General features: G+C 41.5%; 1 protein-coding gene across 1 annotated transcript in view; it reads left to right on the top strand.

Moving 5' to 3' along the window:
- Positions 1-12,450, top strand: part of terfa (telomeric repeat binding factor a) — a 124,821-nt gene that overhangs the window by 31,698 nt on the left and 80,673 nt on the right. Inside the window, exons 8-9 of the mRNA XM_034188295.1 lie at positions 4,358-4,459; positions 6,968-7,069. Coding sequence (XP_034044186.1) covers positions 4,358-4,459; positions 6,968-7,069 — 204 coding nt within the window. The remainder of the gene's footprint in view (positions 1-4,357; positions 4,460-6,967; positions 7,070-12,450) is intronic.

Below are 12,450 nucleotides of genomic sequence, written 5' to 3'. Positions count from 1 at the left end.
CAGCGAGCCCATTAGTATCAGGTTAGAAATGCCGGCTGTGGAGGACGGGTTTCGGACTGTGGCTAGGCGGAGGAAGCCCCGTAGGGCTTGGTGCTCGGTTGTGGCAACCCGATTACACTCGCCAGTGCGAACTGTGAATCGGTTCTCCCCCTTGGATTTGCCAGATGTGAATTCTCTGAGTCCACACGTGACTTCCACTCCTGTCTCCAGGCCGAAACACCGGACTTTAGTGATAGGGGATTCTATCACCCGCAAAGTCAGGTTACAGACGCCGGCTGACGTTAAATGTATTCTTGGGGCCAGAGCTCCCGACATTGCATCTCATCTTAGGGTGCTGACGCTGCAGAAAGGAAGACAGACGAAGGAACATGACATGAGATATATTCACGTTGGCACCAATGATATCAGGATGAAGCACTCAGAGGTCACAAAAATGGACATAGAGAGGACTTGTGACCTTGCCAGAAAGATGTGTCGGCATCGATTAATAGTCTCTGGTCCACTCCCCTCCCGGGGTACTGATGAGGCGTTTAGCAGGCTGACATCATTAAATAGGTGGCTGGCGCAGTTTTGTAGACAGCAAGGCTTTAGCTTTATTGATAACTGGCCTTCATTCTGGGGCCGCCATGGCCTGCTGATGCCGGACGGCCTCCACCCTACTGGGGAAGGCGCCGCCATCTTGTCTGCGAACATAGACAGAGCACTACAGGGAGGGTAACATTAGGAATCTACAGCAAGCCACGGAGCAGGTGATTAGAGACCCTGCAAGGCTTATGACAAATGTGGGTGTGGAATCCATTAGCTTAGCGGGGAAATTAGTGCAGAAAATCCACTATGGTGATAGTGCAGTTTATCTGCCAGGGAGGGAATTTCAACAAGTTGAGACTGTGGCCTGCTCCCGTAGACGTGTCCATAAAAATCATAGAGGGATATGCTTTGCAAACGTAATACCCATTACTATATTGGATCATGTTGAAATTGAGGATGGCCCAATGGTTGTTCCAGCAATATCAAAGATTTCATGTTTGCTACCTACAATGCATGTGGAATGTCTCAAACCTAAACCTACTTCTAGGCATTTTATATATGCCACTCTGGAACCACCCCTAAACCCAAACAGCTCAACTGTCAACCCCACTGAGGTCCTTAGACTGGGTCTCATTAACATAAGATCACTGTCCTCAAAATCATTGTTGATTAATGATTTAATTATTGATCATCACTTAGATATGATTGGGTTATGTGAAACCTGGCTTAAACGTACAGCTGTCCTCCCTTTAGATGAGGCCTGCCCACCAGCATATACATTTAGTCACGTCCCTCGTGATGCGAAGCAAGGCGGGGGTGTAGCTCTTATTTATAAATCTAGGTTTAACTTATTAGCGGTTGGGGGTCACAAATATAACTCGTTTGAGCATCTAATTCTCCGCTCCGCTCAGGATATTACGCATTGCCAAGGTCAGAAGAATAAAAATCAGCTGTATTACTTTGTCACTGTATATAGGCCTCCTGGCCCATATTCTGAATTCTTAGATGAATTTGGTGAGTTCATTTCTAACTTGTCAACGAGAGCAGATAACATTCTGATCATTGGTGACTTTAACGTTCATGTAAATAAACCTTCTGATCCCCACTGCAAATCATTTATGGACATTGTGGATGCATTAGGATTTCGGCAATGCATTCAGGATTCGACGCACATTAGTGGAAATACCCTGGATCTGGTTCTCGCACGTGGTATTGCTGTCACGAATATTGACATCATGCCTCTTACATCAGTGATCTCTGATCACTCACTAAGTTTACAGTTTCACTGCCGTGTTTAGTGGAACAACAACCTTATTTATCATTACAGCGATGCATCAACTCCTCAAATAAGACTGAACTAGAAGCTAGATTGCCTGATGTCTTAGCCTCACTTTTGACAAATACCCAGTCAGTAGACAGACTTGTGGGTAGTTTAAACTCAGTGCTCAAAATGACACTCGACATGATTGCACCACCTGTGTTGAAACCGCGCTCCCCCAAATCGCGGTCACCTTGGTTCAGTGATTACCTGCGTGACCTCAAGCATAAAGCAAGAGGTCTAGAACAGAAATGGAGTTATTCAAAATTAGAAGTATTCCACCTTGCATGGCGTGATGCTATCTTAGACTATAAGCATGCACTATTGGCTACAAAGCGGACCTATTACTCTGATTTGATCAGCAAAAACGAGCATAACTCAAAGTTCTTGTTCAACACGGTGGCAACACTTATTCAGGGACAACCACCTGTAGTTCGCTGTCCTTTTACAGCACAAGATTTCCTGGATTACTTTGAGAAGAAAATAGATAACATTAGGCTGAACATATCCCAGCATGCCTTAACCCAGCCACTACATCCTGCTATTGAGGTGGGCGCCACTACTGAGGTATTACCTAGATTTACAGAATTTTGATGGTATCTCTCTAGACACGCTGACGAAACTCGTAACGTCAACAAAAAGCACAACCTGTTTATTTGATCCTATACCAACAAAACTGTTTAAGGACCTGTGGCCCACTCTTGGGCCGATTGTGCTGGAAATTATTAATCTTTCTTTAACTTCTGGATCTGTTCCTAAACGTTTCAAATATGCAGTGATTAATCCATTACTTAAGAAACCTAATCCTGGCCCTAGTGTATTGAAAAACTATCGGCAGATATCAAATCTATCATTTTGCTCTAACATTCTGGAAAAAGTGGTGTCACGGCAGCTTGTAGACTATCTTACTGAGAATAATCTCTTTGAGCCGCTGCAGTCTGCTTTTAGAAAATATCATTCAACAGAAACGGCTCTCACTAAAGTGGTGAATGATCTTCTGCATACAATGGATTCGGACTCCACTACGGTTCTGTTGCTGTTAGATCTCAGTGTTGCATTTGATACAGTGGATCATCATATTCTACTTGATAGGCTGGAAAATCATTTTGGGATTACTGGGAGTGCCCTTGCATGGCTGACGTCATACTTGACCAGTCGTTCTCACTGTGTTTTGTACAGTAACACTACCTCTAACCTTAGTGACATGAAATTTGGGGTTCCTCAGGGGTCTGTCTTAGGCCCCCTGCTTTTCTCCCTTTATATAGCACCCCTTGGGCACATATTGCGGCATTTTGGGATTACCTTTCACTGCTATGCAGATGATACTCAGTTATATTTGCCGATAACTGCTGGTAATCTCGTTCACATAAAATCCTTAGAAGATTGCCTTGCATCAGTGAGAAGTTAGATGTCTAGAAACTTCCTACTTTTAAACTCTGAAAAGACTGAAATGATGGTTCTTGATCCAGTGAGACATCGGCATCAATTTGACCAGTTAATACTCAGCCTCGGCTCGTTTAGTCTTTTAATTCATGTTATTAGTAATTGAAGTGGGCCGCGGCCTCAACTTCACCTAAATTCTAGGTCTTTTAGTGAAGCTTAGGGCTAGCGGCTGGCGATCACCTTTGTATTTCTTCTGTTTTTCTTGTTGATTAATGCTGGCAAATTATACAATATTTTTTGTCTTTCTGATGCCTGATTCTGTTTTTTCTCTGTTTAAGGTGCAGCTCCATCCAGAGATGGGAGTTGTATTTGTGTTGGCGATCTTCCTGTCCTGTGCACCAAAAGCAATTCTTGTATATTCGTCCGTGAATTGTTCTGTGAATTATTTCTCTAATTTATGTTTGTAGCATGGCCCAAGCAGAGGGTCACCCCTTTGAGTCTGGTCTGCTTGAGGTTTCTTCCTCAGAGGGAGTTTTCCTTACCACTGTTGCTCTGGGGGTTGGTAAGGTTAGACCTTACCTGTGTGAAGCGCCTTGAGGCAACTCTGTTGTGATTTGGCGCTATATAAAGGAAAATAAATTGAAATTGAAATTGATTGCTAAAAAAGCAGTTTGAACATAATAGTTTTGAGTTCGTAGCGTCAACAGCAGATGCTACTATTATTGTGAACACCCCCTTTTCTACTTTTTTGTACTAATAGCCCAATTTCATAGCCTTAAGAGTGTGCATATCATGAATGCTTGGTCTTGTTGGATTTGTGAGAATCTACTGAATCTACTGGTACCTTGTTTCCCATGTAACAATAAGAAAAATACTCAAAACCTGGATTAATCTTTTTAGTCATATAGCGCTACTATTATTCTGAACACTACTGTACTAACTTCTCCAATTTTAACTTTTTTTAAGCTAATGTGATAAAACATATATACCAACCAAAGCATCATTTTTGTAGACACAGTTGTCTTCCTGTTCAAGTTTGTTTGTAAATGAATTTGCTTTTGGTCCTGTATTGTTCTGTGACTATTTGGCGCTAAAACAGCTTTGTTTGCAATTTATCATTTCACAAAGTGTGGCTAAGGCATCATCAGCTACTGAAGCGGAGCCCTCCTTACCCACTGTCAGAACCTCTGTGGAGAAGCATCACAACCAGAGTAACAGTTCACCTCACAAGTAAGTTAAATGACAGGAACTCTCCTGTCAGAATGACAGTATGATGTCATAAATGGCTGCATTTGGTGTTTTTGTGATTTTGAAATGTTTACCACACTGGTAAAATCACAAGTCACAAACTCTGACTTTGAATTAGTCTCTGTGGACATGCTCCTTCATCATTATTTGGAGTTGCTAAGCTGCTTAGTCAGGTGTTGCCACAAGCTGGACCTGAATAAGCAGCAGAAAATGAATGAGAATGAATAGCATGTTGCCTGTGGAAGTCAGTGAGACCTGGAATTGACCACTGTCTCATCTGGGTACATTATGAGGTGTTTTGATGGCCTTTGCTGGTCACATGAGGCGATTGGGAAATTGTTCAAATTTGAGAGTCAAATAACATGCTGCAAACATCCTGGTGACATGATAACAGTGGGTCATCATGTTGAAATGTTGTAATTTAAGCAAGAAGTCTTTGGTTTGTCAGCAGCCACTGGTCTAGTTAACTTTCTCTGGGCATCCAAGCAAAGGCTATTGTTCATAGTCTGTTATTTGTTTCTCACGTGGACTTGGGTATAATTACAATGGCTTGCAAAAGTATTCATACCCCTTGGTATTTCATGCATTTGAATTTGTTTCACAAATTTTAATTTGTTACGCATTTCAAATACAAAAAGTAAATCAGGCTTCTCAATGTAAAAATGTCTAAATTATCGACCTTACGCCGCGTTCACACCAGACGCCACGCAACATCACAAATTCGCATGCCTCGCCTGTTGATGGACGCGCCGCCATCGCCCGGTGTGTCGCTCTGCTTTCGCTGCGAAAATTCACCCCAATGCGTCATCAAATAGGAGGAGCTTCCATTCTCGCCGTCAAGTCAACATGCCGGACCTTGATCACACGGAGCAAGTTGCTGTGCTCTATTTGACAAATGTCGCCAATGGCGCCATCCCTGGGTTTACAACATCTGCATGAGATGTTCCCAATTCGGAGAGTTTAATTATTTGCTGCAGGAGCTGCGTCTGGATGACGGCCACTTTCAGCGGTTCTTCCGCCTCTCCAGGACCCAGTTTGAGGACCTCCTGTCCCGTTCGCACGTGCACATATGAACTATTAAAAAAAAAAAAAAACTGGCTGCTGCTGTGGTGCTGCTGCTCGCTCTCCCCTCAAACTCTGTCGTAATTGTGTTATAAACCAGTCACCATTTGTTTTATTATACATCTGTGTAGTTAATAAATAAAATTATTTTCACGGATGATTCAGTCGCGCATGAACAATTCGTTCGCGCGCGCACGTGGAAAAAAAAACAGCTGCTGCTGTGCTGCTGCTCGCTCTCCCCTCCAACTCTGTCATAATTGTGTTATAAACCATTTGCCATTTGTTTTATTATACATCTGTGTAGTTAATAAATAAAATAATCTTCATGGACGATTCGTTCGCGTGCGCACGTGAAAAAAAAAAACAGCCACTGCTGATGTGCTGCTGCTTGCTCTCCCCTCAAACTTTGTCATAATTGTTATAAACCAGTCACCATTTGTTTTATTATACATCTGTGTAGTTAATAAAATTATCTTCATGGATGATTCGTTCGTGTGCGCACATGAAAAAATAAAAAACAGGCTGCTGCTTGCTCTCCCCTCAAACTCTGTCATAATTGTGTTAAATAAAGGACAAAAGCGACATAAGTCCTGCTCACAGGCTGGCTGTTGAGACAGGACATGTCCACATCAAATATAAACTCCAGACATCTCCACGTCACTACATATCCAGTCCCTGATTGGTCATCGCGATGCGACAAGACGAAAAAGTTCAGATTTTTCAACTTGGGGAGGAGGGCAACGCGATGCGATATCGCTCCACAAACGTGTCAATCGCTCAAAATCGCTTAAATCGCGTCCATCGCGTCGCATTGCTTGGCTTGAACTTTTGTGGCACCACAGTGCGTCCTTCCATCGGGATTACATGGCAACCTGTCGCTGCCATCGCTCGGGTGGCGCCCGGTGTGAACACGGCGTTAGACTCAAACTGAAAGTAAATCTCTACAACTTGATATAAATTAATTAAAAATATAAAAGCCAAGATGATGGGTTGCATAAGTAATCAGCCCCTTTACTATAATACCTGTAAATAATCAGTGTAATTGGCAGTTTTCTTCAGACAAGTCAGGGGATGGATACATGAACATTTCCAAGTCACTGAATATGTCTTGAACTTTATCAATTATGAAGAAATGCAAACAGCATGGCACTCTGTGATAAATCTGTGTGGAGTAGACGGTTCTCAAAAACTGAGTGACTGTGCAAGACAGAGAAGAGTGAGGAAAGGCGCCCAAGACACCCAGACAACCCATAAGAAGTTTCAGGCTTCTGTAGCTATGATTGGAGAAATTGTGCATAGTGCATTTTTTGCATTTTGTATCCCCAGTTTTTTTTGTTTGTTTGTTTTTGCTGCTTTTGGTCCTGCATTGTCGAGTGACTTCTTTCTTTCACTAAAACTGTTTTGTTCGTGATTCATCATTTCAAAAAGTGTGGCGGAGACATCGTCAGACGGTGAGGACCAACCCTCCTTGTCCACCGGCAAGACTTCTGTGGAGAGGCGTCACAGCCAGAGTAACGGTTCACCTTCTGAGTAAGTTAAACGACAGGATACTGTATGTTGTCATCATCATCACCCGTTATATACGGTGTGTATTACATGGAAAATAATACAAAAGCATTGGGTCTTTTTTGTCTGGTGACTGTGAATATGTTGATGATGAAGTCGCTTCCGTCCCACACGGCTGACTTTATTTTCCCAAATTTTTCTTCTGTTTGGATCTGAAGGGAATCTGTACATCTTGAAGCTCTTGTTGCGTCTATTTTTGCATCCAAATGCACAACAACCCGCATTTTCAGTGAATAAATAAATACAGTAGCTGGATTTACATGCAGACAAATTAACAGCGAATACTATTTTGGCTCCAAGATGGCACCACGAGTCACGTGACTGTTTTTACCAGAGGCCAACATATGGCCATCGGGTATTGCGAAGACCTGGTTGGCATTCCTTCTGTCTGTGTTCAGCATAAGTCCAGTTCTCTTACTGCCAGTCTTCAAATTCACAGGGAATATTCTTGGGACACAGACTGTGGACAAGTTCAAAGATGGCTAACCTTGATCTATTATAAGAGGTATTGTAAGAGGTTAAAAAGTCACATTTTGTTTTAATCTGTTCTGCTTTGTTTTTGAGTGGCGGGGATGACAGCCAATCAGAGTAGAGCTACACTGTGACATCAGTGGCTGCTCTCTTCAAAACCGCTTTGCTTTGCGTTTATATGCATGTCTCTCATATGTTATGTAAAAGCTAGCAAGAAATAAACACTTCTAAAACTAAAACCGCCATTTTTGGAACCTAATAACGCCTCTGAACTTATTTCACCGACGTTAGTGTGGTGACGTCACAGGCTGGTAGCTAGCTGCAAAACTCTTTTGTCTGTGTGTAAATATATCCTTTTTGTCATATATTATGTAAAGGATAGCGAGAAATGAACACTTCTAAAACTGAAAACGCTCTTTTTGTAACCTGATAACACATTTTGCAGTGTTAGCATGCACGCTAACGTCTGCTAACTCAAAGCTAACTTCCTATGGCATTAAATTTGTCCCATTAATACCAGCAAATGTATGGCGATTGATCTATAAATATTTCTTGATTTGCATAACTTCCGCTTTTGTCAAAAGCTTATGTACACGCACACACAAAGCCTCCTGCAGACGCTGTTGAAATGTAAATATTATTGATTGTGGATCGGGAGGTCTGGGCAGCTTTGCTTGAGCTGCGGCCTCCGCGACCCGACTCCGAATAAAGCGGAAGAGAATGGTTGGATGGATGATTAATAGAGGGGCTTCATTGACCATGTACAAATTGTATGTAAGACAACAGGATCTTAATAATTAATTGAACAACTGCAAATTATAAAGAACACAAGGCTCGTACGGCTGAGGGTATTTTGGCATTGCTTTATACAACCCCTGGCAAAAATTATGGAATCACCGGCCTCGGAGGATGTTCATTCAGTTGTTTAATTTTGTAGAAAAAAAGCAGATCACAGACATGACACAAAACTAAAGTCATTTCAAATGGCAACTTTCTGGCTTTAAGAAACACTATAAGAAATCAGGAAAAAAAAATTGTGGCAGTCAGTAACGGTTACTTTTTTAGACCAAGCAGAGGGAAAAAAATATGGAATCACTCAGTTCTGAGGAAAAAATTATGGAATCATGAAAAACAAAAGAACGCTCCAACACATCACTAGTATTTTGTTGCACCACCTCTGGCTTTTATAACAGCTTGCAGTCTCTGACGCATGGACTTAATGAGTGACAAACAGTACTCTTCATCAATGTGGCTCCAACTTTCTCTGATTGCTGTTGCCAGATCAGCTTTGCAGGTTGGAGCCTTGTCATGGACCATTTTCTTCAACTTCCACCAAAGATTTTCAATTGGATTAAGATCCGGGCTATTTGCAGGCCATGACATTGACCCTATGTGTCTTTTTGCAAGGAATGTTTTCACAGTTTTTGCTCTATGGCAAGATGCATTATCATCTTGAAAAATGATTTCATCAAACCCCGAACATCCTTTCAGTTGATGGGATAAGAAAAGTGTCCAAAATATCAACGTAAACTTGTGCATTTATTGATGATGTAATGACAGCCATCTCCCCAGTGCCTTTACCTGACATGCAGCCCCATATCATCAATGACTGTGGAAATTTACATGTTCTCTTCAGGCAGTCATCTTATAAATCTCATTGGAACGGCACCAAACAAAAGTTCCAGCATCATCACCTTGCCCAATGCAGATTCGAGATTCATCTCTGAATATGACTTTCATCCAGTCATCCACAGTCCACGATTGCTTTTCCTTAGCCCATTGTAACCTTGTTTTTTTCTGTTTAGGTGTTAATGATGGCTTTCGTTTAGCTTTTCTGTATGTATGTTTTGGGGATGAAAATTTACAGGGTGATTCCATAATTTATTCCTCAGAATTGAGTGAGTCCATATTTTTTTTTCCCTCTGCTTGGTCTAAAAAAGTAACCGTTACTGACTGCCACAATTTTTTTTCTTGATTTCTTATAGTGTTTCTTAAAGCGAGAAAGTTGCCATTTGAAATGACTTTAGTTTTGTGTCATGTCTGTGATCTGCTTTTTTCTACAAAATTAAACAACTGAATGAACACTATTCGAGGCCGGTGATTCCATAATTTTTGCCAGGGGTTGTATATACAGTAGTGTTCAGAATAATAGTATTGCTATGTGACTAAAATGATTAATCCAGGTTTTGAGTATATTTCTTATTGTTACATGGGACACAAGGTACCAGTAGATTCAGTAGATTCTCACAAATCCAACAAGACCAAGCATTCATGATATGCACACTCTTAAGGCTATGAAATTGGGCTATTAGTAAAGAAAAGTAGAAAAGGGGGTGTTCACAATAATATTAGCATCTGCTATTGACGCTACAAACTCAAAACTTTTATTTTCAAACTCCTCTTCAGCATAAGGCAACATGACCTCTTCAAGTATTTTGACATATCCAAACTGATCCATGATACCTGGTATGCGATATATAGGCCCAACACCATAGAAGGAGAAACATGCCCATATCATGATGCTTGCACCACCATGCTTCACTGTCTTCACTGTGAACTGTGGCTTGAATTCAGAGTTTTGAGGTCATCTCAGAAACTGTCTGTGGTTCTTGGACCCAGAAAGAACAGTTTTACTCTCATCAGTCCACAAAATATTCCTCCATTTCTCTTTAGGTCAGTTGATGTGTTCTTTGGCAAATTATAACCTCTTCTGCACGTCTTTTATTTAACAGAGGGTCTCTGTGGGGGATTCTTGCAAATAAATTAGCTTCACTCAGGCATCTTCTAACTGTCACAGCACTTACAGGTAACTCCAGACTGTCTTTGATCATCCTGGAGCTGATCAGTGGGTGAGCCTTTGCCATTCTGGTTATTCTTCTATCCATTTTGATGGTGGTTTTCCATTTTTTTTGTCCATTTCAACGCATTGGAGATCATTGTAGATGAACAGCCTATACGTTTTTGCACCTGCGTATAAGTTTTCCCCTCTCCAATCAACTTTTTAATCAAACTACGCTGTTCTTCTGAACAATGTCTTGAACGTCCCATTTCCCTCAGGCTTGTACATCAGGCTCCCTCAGGCTCAGACACCTGATTCACACCTGTTTGTTCCACAAAATTGACAAACTCACTGACTGAATGCCACACTACTATTATTGTGAACACCCCCTTTTCTACTTTTTTTTTTTACTAACAGCCCAATTTCATAGCCTTAAGAGTGTGCATATCTTGAATGCTTGGTCTTGTTGGATGTGTGAGAATCTACTGAATCTACTGGTACCTTGTTTCCCATGTAACAATAAGAAATATACTCAAAACCTGGATTAATCTTTTTAGTCACATAGCACTACTATTATTCTGAACACTACTGTATGTTGTTTCGGCTCGTCATGTCGCTTCTCTCTGAATAAAGGGACTCTGCCCCCCATGTTGAAATGTTCACCATACTGTCAAGACCACAAGTCACAAACTGATTCTGAATTTGTCTCTGGGCATGTTCATTCATTTTCATTTGGAGCGGTCTCATTACCATCCTCTTTTGGACATCAAGTCCACAACTGGCTGCCAGACCATCTTTGTAGACTGGTGATGTCCGTTGTTTTTGAAAAATGTCGAACACTTTTGGCACCAGTCACCATTTTTCTGCATCGAATAATCTGATTCAGCACTTTAAAATGGTGATGAGGTGGAGGGTGATGGAGCTTTTCTGATCAATCGCTCCAGCTATATGCAAGTACAGAGACTGAATTGAGCAAGATAACAAGAAAACAGTTATGATGCAGAAGCATGTGGACATTAAACAGAGCTATGAATCATTTCTTTTAACACAAGGAAAATGCTGCTGTGGGCTGAAAAGCCTCACAGCAGTACTGCTAATGTATTTATATTGCAGTGAATATGTGCCTGTTTGTTTTGTGACAAAAACTGGCATTCAGCACTTTTCCATATGACATAATCATATGACTGTTGTCCAGTTCAGAAAACTCACTTTGTCATCTTTCAACCGGAGCTCCACACAGAGATTTGTGAGTCAAACTCTGGATTATACAGTTCATGGAAAAACAAACAAAACTGTGGTGAGTCCACAATGAATTTAATGTACCTATTTTTATTTTAAAATGTTCCACGCGAGATGTTTTCTTGCAGGTGCTGTCAGGCACACTGCAGTGGGGGTGGGGGAACGGGCATATTCACACCAAATCTAAACTGAATGTGCAAAGTACAGAAATGTGGAAAAAGGATTCATTTAATATTTAGCACATTTTGTCTGTCATGGTGACAGCTTGTTAGTTAGTTAATGTTACAGGTTGTCGTCATAACACTAATCGGGGCACGGATTACTTGGCTGACATAACGCATGCTTTCGGTGACAGCTGAGCTGCTCTCCATGTCTGCTTGTACTGAATTGATCCTGGAGCAGAAGCCCAGAATGAACCAAAAGCTGCAGGAAAAGTAGAAGACAAATCTCTCCACCTGATAACCTCTCACATATCTCTCAGTCTGATAACCACTTGCAAATCTCTCCACCTGGTCTCCACTCAAAGTTTTGAACACACATAAAACTTTCTGATGAAGTCGGTGAACATCAGCTGACAAGGAACCCATTTTGCGCTTTATAACATTGCTTTGTAAAATGAACCTTTTCATAAAAATAATTGTGCCGGCACTGGGCGGGTATGGGGTGCTCTTTGAGGTGTTTGCACAGGGCCTTTGTGGTATTTGGGCATTCTCTGGCCTTGCTGACTCTTCTGCAGTAGTCAGGTGCAGCGTCATATTTAACGACGATTTGTGAGTGGATACCAAGTGGTCTCTGTAAGGTCCTAGTAGCAGCTGTGTGGCTCTTCAGCATCCTGCGGCATGACCGAAGAAGGGCC

Source organism: Thalassophryne amazonica, chromosome 2 (assembly GCF_902500255.1).
Source record: "Thalassophryne amazonica chromosome 2, fThaAma1.1, whole genome shotgun sequence".
In the NCBI taxonomy this organism is placed as follows: Eukaryota; Metazoa; Chordata; class Actinopteri; order Batrachoidiformes; family Batrachoididae; genus Thalassophryne; species Thalassophryne amazonica.
Note: the sequence above shows the minus strand (reverse complement) of the source record. Positions and strands in the feature narration are given on the sequence as shown.